Here is an 11090-nt window from a genome sequence, read left to right as displayed (position 1 = left end):
AGATAGGCAGGTAGGACAAGTCATGGGGGCAGTGCTGAGCTGGAAGTTTGGAACTAGGGAGGGGTGGGGGAAGGGGAAATGAGGAAACTGTTGAAGTCCATATTGATGCCCTGGGGTTGAAGTGTTCCGAGGCGGAAGGTGAGGCGTTCTTCTTCCATGCGTCTGGTGGTGAGGGAGCGGCGGTGAAGGAGGCCCAGGACCTCCATGTCTTCGGCAGAGTGGGAGGGGGAGTTGAAATGTTGGGCCATGGGGCGGTGTGGTTGATTGGTGCGGGTGTCCCGGAGATGTTCCCTAAAGCGCTCTGCTAGGAGGCGCCCAGTCTCCCCAATGTAGAGGAGACCGCATCGGGAACAACGGATACAATAAATGATATTAGTGGATGTGGAAGGTAAAACTTTGATGGATGTGGAAGGCTCCTTTAGGGCCTTGGATGGAGGTGAGGGAGGAGTGTCCTTCCTGATGACCCCTATGTTCCTTGGCTCGCCTCTGACCCAGGTCTCTCCTCAGTTTGAGTACCGGGAATGGGGGGGGGGTACCACATGGTGCCTGTGAATAAGGACTAGCTACTGGACTCTGATTGACCATCCAATCTAGGGTCCTCAGTCTGGACTTAGAAGTCTCATGATGACCATGAATCCATTGTTCATTGCCAGGAAAAACCCATCTGGTTCATTAATGTCCTTTGCGGAAGGAAACAGCCATCTTTATCTAGTTTGGCCGACACAAGACTCCAGACCCACAGTAATGTGGCTCACTCTTAATGCCCTCTGCACTAATTCAGAATGGGCAATTAACACTGGCCTAGCTGGGGTTGCCCTCAGCCCAGAATAAAGGAAAAAAGCTTAAACTGGTCTCCCCTGGGCTTGGTCAAGCTGGTGGAATTTTAGGAATGACAGAACAGGAACGTGGTAGCGTGGAGAGGTGAGGGATGCAATGTCAGTACTTTGGCCCATTACCTCTATGCTAGCTCGAATTTTACAATCAACCCAACTGGCACCATCAGCACAGGGAGTAATTTCAAAACTACAGACCATGCCTGAATCCAAAGCCCTGTCCAATGGCTTCAGACAGTGAACAGAACACTTTTAAATTCCCCCTTTTAAATTCCAATAATCCCTACTCTTTTTTTCCCTTGTTCAGGGGAATATGGCAATGCAGCTTCAAGATATGACAACATATGGAAGTGTAGACGAACAGTGAGATCTCAGTGTCCATGTACAGAGATCTCTGAAAGTTGCCAGGTTGATAGGGTTGTTAAGAAGGTGTATGGTCTGTTAGCTTTTATTAATAGAGGGATTGAGTTTCGGAGCCATGAGGTCATGTTGCAGCTGTACAAAACTCTGGTGCGGCTGCCCTTGGATTATTGAGTATAGTTCTGGTCACCCCATTATTGGAAGGATGTGGAAGCTTTGGAAAGGGTTCAGGGGAGATTTACCAGGATGTTGCCTGGTATGAGAGGGGTGGGGAGGTGGGGGGGTTCTTACGAGGAAAGGTTGAGGGACTTGAGGCTGTTTTTGTTCGAGAGAAGGTTGAGAGGTGACTTAACTGAGATATAAGATAATCAGAGGGTTAGATAGGGTGGGCAGTGAGAGACATTTTCCTCAGATGGTGATGGCTAAAACGCGGGGACATAGCTTTAAATTGAGGGGTGACAGATATAGGACGGATGTTAGAGGTAGTTTCTTTACTCAGAGAGTAGTAGGAACGTGGAACGCATTGCCTGTAGCAGTTGTAGACTCACCAACTTTAAGGGCATTTAAATGGTCATTGGATAGCCATATGGAATAGAATGGAATAGTGTAGGTTAGATGGGCTTCAGATTGGTTCTACAGGGCGGTGCAACATCAAGGGCCGAAGGGCCTGTACTGCGCTGGAATGTTCTATGTTCTATCTGTTTACCTTGTCGAACTGCAGGAGGACTCTCACAATCCGGTCAGTTCTGACTTACACACATACACACATGTAATTCCAGTGCATAGATGAGGATCTTGCTGCCTTGCATTCCTTCTCATCCCTAATAGCCCTCATCTGAGCCATTTCAGAGGGCCTTAATATTGTTGTGGGTCTGGAGTCACGTGTAGGTGAGACCAGGGAAGGACAGCAGATTCCAACATCTCCAACTCTCAAATAGGGCATTGTTGAACCAGGCAGGGTTTTTACTCTAGAGCAGCCCTCTATTCCAGAATTTTATCCCAAATCTAAATTTCACGTGGTGGGATTTGAATCCCTGGTTCCTGAACATGAACCATGGTTAGGGATGACTAATCCAGTGATCTTATCCCACAGGCCACCACATGCAACTGGCCTCAAAATTGAGAAACAGACGGACTGGTCACTTTTCCCATTCTGTCTCCATTAGGGAGACATTGCAATATCTAATGGCAGCATCCCTTACTGACTCTTAGAATCAACTCAATCTCCAGACTAATTGGGTCTAGGCCTGGACTGTAGATATTAGCCGTCCCAGTGTTACCAGGAAGCCCACCCATACCCCACGGGCCCCGTCCACACAAGGGAGAGTCACACAGTACCTGAATGTTGCAAGAACGGTAACTTCGGAAAGGGCCGATGCAACTGCTTCCTCCGTCCCTCCTGGATCAGGAAAAGTCAGGGTCAAAAACAGACAAGGTTTGATGTGGAACCGAAATCCAGAGAGTCACAGAGTAATACAGCATGGAAAGAGAACCTTCGGTCCAACTGATCTGACCATGTTGTCCAAACTGAACTAGCCCCATTTGCCTGCATTTGGCCCATATCCCTCTAAATCTTTCCTAGCCATGTACCTATCCAAATGGCTTTTAAATGTAACCATACCCACTGTCACTACTTCCTCTGGCAGCTTGTTCCATACACGTACCACTCTCTGCCCCTCGGGTCCCTTTTAAATCTTTCCCCTCTCATCTAAAACTAATATCCTCTCGTTTCGGACTTCCCTGCCATGGGAAAACAGATCTTGGCTATTAATGTTATCCATGCCCCTCATGATTTTATAAACCTCTATGAGGTCACCCCGCAGCCTTTGATGCTCCAAGGAGAAACGTCTCAGTCTATCCAGGGTTCTGGGTTACTCGGCTCCTGACCTCATTACAGCCTTAGTTTTTTTTTTGAGATTAGATTCCCTACAGTGTGGAAACAGGCCCATCGGCCCAACCAGTCCACACTGACCCTCTGAGGAGTAACCCATTTCCCTCTGACTAATGCACCTAACACTATGGGCAATTTAGCATGGCCAATTCACCCTGACCTGCACAGCTCAGGACTGTGGGAGAAAATCCATGCACACACGGGGAGAATGTGGAAACGCCACACAGTCGCCCGAGGCTGGAATCAAACCTGGGACCCTGGTGCTGTGAGGCTGCAGTGCTAACCACTGAGCCACCGTGCTCATCACCCTCCCTCCATCACCAACACTCAGTAGCAGCAGTGTGTACTATTTAAAGATGCACTGTAGAAATTCAGCAGAGATCCTCAGACAGCACCTTCCAAACCCACAAACACTTCCATCTGGAAGGATAGGGGCAGCAGATACACGGGAACACCAGCACCTGCACGTTTCCCTCCAAGCCACTCACCGTTCCTAAGTTAGAAATATATTGCCGTTCCTTAAGTATTGTTGGCTCAAAATCCTGGAATTCCCTCCCTAAGGGCATTGGGTGGGAGCATCAACCTCCACCACATGGATTGCAGGTATTCCAGAAGGCAGCTCATCACCACCTCCTCAACAGCAACCTGGGATGGGCTATAAATGCTGGGCCCAGCCAGCGACACCCACATCCCACGAATGAAGTAAAGAAACACAAGGAGTAGTTGTTGTGAGGGGGTCAATAGCAGAGATGGACATGAGTAGAAGGCCCACCAATCTGAGGAACAGAAGGATGAACGAGTTTGGGAGGAGGTTCATGTCACTATCAGGGAGCTGGAAGGCAGAATGTTTCCGCTTCTGTATGAAATACTTTGTAACACGATGTAATGTTTTCTAATTCTTTCGTCCAATTCTGCCTTTATTAAACATGTTCTCACAACCTTGACTGAGACATAAATTCACGAAAGCAGCGATTACTCATAGCTCAGCACTTAATGGTTTGGCTAGACATGAAGAACCGGACTGTGTGAACATGTCTAACAGCAACTCCTGCTTCACATTTCTTCAGGAAGGATAGAGTGGTGTTGTCATTATGGTTATCAGACAGCTCACCAGGTCCTAAATACGACAAACCATCTAGAACCATACCCTGAATGCTGCTGTTTTGCTGTTTAAAGCCAGATCCTATCCTTCCAGCCCTTGAATCTAGAAGTTTGGGAACTTATAAGGATTAGCAATTTAAAAGTGCCAATAAGTGAAAATTTCAAAATAAATGCTAAATGCTGGAAATCTGAAAAAACACAGGAAGCACTGGAAAACCCGAAGTTGGGCAGAATCTTCTTTTCCTTCAGTCGTGAGATGTAGGTGTCCCTGACTAAGTCAGCATGTATTCTCCTTACTAGTTGCCCCATGAGAAAGGAGTGGTGAGCTGTCTTCTTGAACCACTGCAGTCCGTGTGCTGTAGGTAGACCCACAATGCTGTTAGGGAGGGAATTCCAGGATTTTGACCCAGTGAACAGTAAAGGAACAGCAATGTACTTCCAGGTCAAGATGGTGAGTGGCTTGGAGAGGATCTTGCTGATGGTGGGGTTCCCACTTATCTGTCCTTCTAGGCTTCAATGGGTGCACACGAGGGGCCGAATGGCCTCCTCTGGTCAGTAACAATTCTGTAACTCTGAGAATCAGCAGTTTGGGAGGTACAGGAAGGTCCACCATGGGTACTGCCCGCCCAATCTTAGAGGTGAGAAGACAGTGGATCCCTTGCTGAAAAACCCCCAGCCCAAAGAAATACCCATTCCACTTCTGAACCCGGCTTGGGGAGGGGCTCAGTACTACCCCCCTGGGTACAGGTGCATTTAACATTGATGCCAGTTTGCAAAAGATCTGAAAATTCAACCAAGCTCTGCAGGAGGATGAAATCCCGTGCAAGTTATACGAGCGGAAACCTGTAGCCCTTCCGTCTTATCAGGACAGCAATTCTCATGAGCCACTGATGAAGCAGTTTGAACAGTTGGTAAAAGTGAGTGTTACTGAGTAGGAGGGACAGAACTCACATTAAATTCAAGACAATGTGGAGACATTCACAAACTGCTGCATTTCCCTGATGATTTACTAAGCGATCTGTTAAGTATAATGACAGAAGCGAGTGGTTTGAGCACCTTTGGGAATTTGATGCAGAACTGGATTTTATCAAGAACTGTCGATGAATTTTGGCAAGTTTTCTGCTGTGTGTTTCTCGCTGAGCACTAGAGAGTTTTCTCACGTTGTCCTTCCAAACTTGCCTCAGTATCTACGCCCTACATTCTTCACGTTCTCCCACTCTCCATAGGTAGACGTACTGGACATTAGGGACCTGCCAGATTTCCTCTTGCCGTAACCATATTTGAAACTCAGCCCAGCATTCAGTCATGCACTGGCTGTCCATAGCTGCCCCACAGCGTTCCTGTCAATTGCCCCAGAATCTGGGACAGAGAGAAATGGATAACCCGAATTACTGACGTGGACCTTGAGGTAATGGGGCGACACGGTGGGTGCACGACCTGGGTTCTGGGAGTCTTGATTCCAAAGTGGAAGCACAGAGAAGCAAGCATTGAGCTACAGTCACTGGGTACCACAGGGAATTATTACTGCCTGGTTTCTAGCCAGAGGGGAGGGTAAACTGCATATTGAGGTGGAATAACACAATAGTGAGATGTTAATGCTTTTAATGCACGCAAACCAGCCAATCATTGCTCACTTCTTGGGGAAATAATGTACTCCAATCGCTGGGTTGCTTACCTCTAAGAACTCTATTCTTTTTCCATTTTCTAACAAATCAACCTGCTCAGAGACATTATGACACACCTCTGGAGTAGATGGCACTTGAACCTAGGCCTCCTGGCTCAGAGGTAGGGGCATTACCACTGCACCACAAGAGCTCCAGAACCCAGTGAGCATCAGCAACTCTTAGCTCACTCTGAAGTGACCCTTACAGGGTCCTGCATGTCCAACACCACGAGTGCAGTCAATACTTCCCATCAGGACTGGCGAGAAAGGGGCTGACGTTAGTGATAATAAAAAGGCAGCATTTCAAAAGGAAAACAGACCAAATTAAATCTGCTCTGTCGACCTTCCTTGGGAAAGTTAAGAACACTGGCAGGTTCTGACACGAACACCATTTCGGAGAGAACATTGAATCCATTGAAGATTCAGTTCGCTGCATGCACTGACTGCAGGCTGTGTTTGAACAATTCTTGCTTTGAAAAGCAACTTTTCTTTTGTATCTACTGGGTGCCTCCTAATTGTGGAACACAGCAGCATGGAAGAGAGTACAGGAAATAGCTGTTTATATAAGCAATACTTGAGTTAACAACACTATTAAAATGAAGGGGCTTGACTGCAATTTCAACATCTGAAGTTCTTTTTCCTGTCCTTGAACTTGAGGCATTTGTTTATTTTCACATGGTAAACAAGATATTTCAAGTTGAAAGTATAGGATGTAGAACAGGGACAAGTCTGCAGCTGGAGGAGGCCAGGATGTATTCATCTGAACCTCCTCGCTTCCTCCATTTTCCATTTTGCATGTCAAGTAGTGCTCCTTCCATGAAAGGATAGGTAGAGTTAAGAAGAAAGAAGATACTGTCTTACAAAGTGAATTTCGCAGCCTCAGAGCACTTTATACCTGATAAAGCACTCACCTGAACATATATCAGTGCTGTAGGAAACACAGACAACAGTACGGAGATCACTGGGAGAGTCCGAACACTGTGACACTTTTAAAGATTGATTAGATTAGATTCCCTACAGTGTGGAAACAGGCCCTTCGGCCCAACAAGTCCAAACCGACCCTCTGAAGAGTAACCCACCCAGACCCATTCCCCTACCCTATATTTACTCCTGACTACCACACCTAACACTATGGATAACTTATCACGGCTAATTCACCTAACCTGCACATCTTTGGATTGTGGGAGGAAACTGGAGCAAACCCACGCAGACACGGGAACTTTGTGCAAACCTCATGCACATTAAGAAAAATTTAAGATTCAGCCGAGGAGAACAAAAGGTTTAATTCAGAACAGGAAAATAGAATATGAAAGTAAGCTTGCAGAAGATGTAAGAACTGACTGCAAAAGCTTCTATAGATACAGCTCGTTCTGCCATAACGTATGTTTCGTTAACTCAAATTCACTATAACAGGATTTGGGGACAATGTTTGTAAACTCAAAGTTTTAAAGCATGTCTTTGTTATTATATGATTCTGGCCCTGTTAGTTTAAATGGTGCTGCTATTATGCGATTTTCTTTTCACATGGAAATGCACGAGAACAGACTTAATGCATTATAGTAGAACTGACTGCAGAAAAGACTGGTGAAGACAAATATTGGTCCCTTACAGTTAGAACAAACAACAAAGCAAATTACAGCACAGGAACAGGCCCTTCAGCCCTCCTTCATTCTACACAATCCAGATCCTCTATCTAAACCTGTAGCCTATTTTCTAAGGATCCGTATCCCTTTGCTCCCTACCCATTCATGTATCTGTCTGGATACATCTTAAAGACACTATCGTGCCCATCTTTACCACCTCTGCTGGCAACGCATTCCAGTACCCTCTGTGCAAAGAACTTTCCACGCATATTTCCCTTAGTCAGGAAATGGTATTGGTGAAATTGATGGGATTAACACCTGAGAAGTCCCCAGGGCCTGATGCTGTGCATCCTAGGACATGGCCTGGAAATAGTGGAGGGTTCTAATGGACTGGAGGATAGGTAATGTAACCCCACATTTTTAAAAAAAAGGATGAAGAGAGAAAACCAAGAATTATAAGCTGGTTAGCTTGACATGGGTGGTGGAGAAAATGCTGGAGCCATCTATCAAGGATATAATAACTGAGCATTTGGAAAGCGGTGACAGATTTGGTCCAAATCAGCATGGATTCACTAAAGGGAAATCATGCTTAACAAATCTTCTGGAATTTTTTGAAGGTGTGACCAGAGTAGACAATGGTGAATCAGTAGATGTTGCATATCTAGACTTCAAAAGGCTTTTGACAAGGTTCCACACAAGGGATTAGTAAGCAAAAACAAAGCTCATGGTAACAGAGGTAATGTATCAATGTGGATAGAGAACTGTTTGGAAGACAGGAAGCAGAGAGTTGGAATGAACAGGCCATTTTCAGAGTGGCAGGTTGTGATGAGTGGGGTGCCACAGGGTTCAGTACTGGGATCCCAGCTGTTTACAATATATACTAATGTTTTGGGAGAAGGAATTGAATGAAATATCTCCAAATTTGCGGATGACACTAAGCTGAGAGGCAGAGTGTGCTGTGGGGAGATGGTAAGAGGCTGCAGGGGATCTTAGGTTGGCTGAGTGGGCAAATACTTGGCACATACAAATGCCATTCAGGACTGAGTTAAAAATCACACAACACCAGGTTATAGTCCAACAGCTTTATTTGGAAGTACAAGCTTTCAGAGCCACGCTCCTTTGTCAGGTAGCTGATCGTAACCTGGTGATTTTGATCTTTGTTCACCCCAGTCCCCACTCCACATTCAGAACTGAGATGAGGAAGAATTCCTTCACTCACGCAAGTTGTGAACCTGTGGAATTCTCGACCACAGAACATTGTTGGAGCTAGTTCATTAGAAATATTCAAGAAGGAGCTGGGCATGACCCTTGCAGCTAAAAGGATCAGGGGGTATGGAGATAAAGTGGGAGTGGGATATTAAAATGGCATGATCAGCCATGATCATATTGAACGGTGATGCAGGCTCAAAGGGCTGAATGGCCTACTTCTGTACCTATTTTCTACGACAGTGCGGCACTCCCTCAGCACTGATCTTTCGACAGTTCAGTAATCCATTAGTAGTAACCCTCTGACAGTGCAGCACACCCTCAGCACTGACCCTCTGACAGTGCGGCACTCCATCGTCTAATACCAATGACATTGAATAGATGTGAAGATTGACTATTATACACATATGTCACAAACTGCCTCACAGATGAAGACATAGTCACAGTCACAATGTAGAAACTGCAACAGCCTGCACAGCAAAATTTCACAATCACCATTGTAATACACGTAGATAACTTGTTTCAGTTAGCTTGGTTAATTAATTTCTCCTTATCATTCCTCATATTAGTTCTTTGGTATTTTTCGGAATCTGAATAGATATACAGGGTTTCCAACGCCATTTTGATTTGAATCCCTACCCTCCCCCCTTTCTCTTTGTTGTCCACATAAGCATTGCCCCTACACCAGGTTATGACAAGCAACCTGACAAAGGAGCTCCAAAAGCTTATAATTCCAAATAAACCTGTTGGACTATAACCTGGAGATCGATCACAGTGAGTGATCAACAATTCCATTCCCATTGATGGGGATCGATCACAGTGAGTAGTCCATTCTCATTGCATTTAGCATTGAACAGTCCGCTGGAAGTGATTGGATGTTTTTTTTCCCCTGCTTGAGCAATGCCATTTGAGCTCTGCTTGTCTAAGAACAGTTTTATTTTTCCCTTGTTTGCATCTGAACAACGGAGGTGTATTCCTTCATCTCACTGCCATGCAACCAATAAATAAGAGATAACTCACCGATAAGAATAACAGTGACGATCTCGGAATGTCACTCCAATCCCACACGTCCGGCTGCACTCTCCCCACTCTCCCCAGGGTCCCCAGTAATCAATCTGACGTCTCTTCCTTAAAGCCTAGATGCAATCAACAGGAAACAACAATTTCAGCAAAGGATGTAATGGATCTGTTGCTATTTATCTGATGCCTTCAATGTGGTAACATGGTCCAAAGTGCTTCGTAGGAGGGTCATCAAATAAAATCTGGTGCTCAGCGTCATTGAGATTTTATAAGAAGTCACCAAGATCCTGTCAAAGAAAGTTTAGGTATTAAACAGTGTCTTGAAGCAACGGTGTGGAGGGGTGGAAGGAATTCCAGAGCTGAGGGTCCAGGCAGCTGAAGACACCATCTCCAATGGGGCAATCACTCACAATGAGGGAGGTACAGGAATGCACACATGGAAAAGACCAGATGTCTGGGAATCCTGTCATGGGATCTGGAGGACTGAGGCTGTGGAGGGATTTCAACTCATTGCTGAGAATTCTAAAGTGAAGGCATTGCTGGACTGGGAGCCAATCCAGGTGTATTACAGGGTAGGTAGAAGGGGGCTTAGTGCCAGTTAGGAAGTTGGCAGCAGGGTTTGGACAAGTTGATGTTAACGAAGAGTGTTACGTGGGAGGTTGTAGGCCTGGCCAGCTCAGTTAGTTAAGAGCAGAGTGCTGAGTAACAGCCATGGGTATGTCCAGCCTCTACAGGGGACACAATAGCCCTTGGGCTTTTCTCTTGGCTTCTCTCTTCCCCACAAATCATGAAAAGTCTGCTAGAGAGCAGGAGAGCTGCAGAGTGGCCACGTAGTGGACAGAGGCTGGTTCGCTCACCAGAAAAACACCAAAATTACTTTATCGAGTCGTATCTCCGAGGGAAAAGAATCAAACAAACTACAAAACAGCAAAGGCACCTGATTTGTCAAACCATGGCTGACTATATTGCATTAGCCTGATTTGAGTTCCCAAAGAAAACCTTTATGTTTTTGTAAAACAATCATTCAGTGATCTGGCTGTCACTGACAAGGCTGGTACCTGTCATCCACCCTCCAACTGGCCTGCAGTATGTGTGAAATCTCTCTGAGCCAAACGTTGGGCATACCGAAGCCCGTTCAGGCCTGACTCCAAACCCCATTTCCTCACCAACAACTATGTCTCTCTCCCTGGCCACAAAAGGAGACTGAACCAGATTCTCACCTCTTCCCAATTTTAGTGTATGATTTAATCTCAAATTCAGTTTCTGAGCCCATCAATGTAGTAGTTTGCTTCCAATTCCATAACATTATTCTCATGTACAGGTATGCACTCACTGACAGCTGAAGATCTCACCCAAACATTTCCTCTCTCTAGACTTGGTGTTCCCAAATGCTGCTTCCTGCCTTGCATCAGTTTTGAAATTCTCATCTTGGT

General features: G+C 45.7%; 1 protein-coding gene across 1 annotated transcript in view; it reads right to left on the bottom strand.

Annotated features, from left to right (window-relative positions):
• LOC122554030 (papilin-like) overlaps positions 1 to 11090 on the bottom strand; it is a 76808-nt gene that overhangs the window by 32699 nt on the left and 33019 nt on the right. Inside the window, exons 2-3 of the mRNA XM_043698516.1 lie at positions 9658 to 9773; positions 2532 to 2592 (exon numbers count right to left, since the gene is read on the bottom strand). Coding sequence (XP_043554451.1) covers positions 2532 to 2592; positions 9658 to 9773 — 177 coding nt within the window. The remainder of the gene's footprint in view (positions 1 to 2531; positions 2593 to 9657; positions 9774 to 11090) is intronic.

The sequence above is a fragment of the Chiloscyllium plagiosum genome, chromosome 10 (genome assembly GCF_004010195.1).
Source record: "Chiloscyllium plagiosum isolate BGI_BamShark_2017 chromosome 10, ASM401019v2, whole genome shotgun sequence".
Classification (NCBI taxonomy): Eukaryota; Metazoa; Chordata; class Chondrichthyes; order Orectolobiformes; family Hemiscylliidae; genus Chiloscyllium; species Chiloscyllium plagiosum.
Note: the sequence above shows the minus strand (reverse complement) of the source record. Positions and strands in the feature narration are given on the sequence as shown.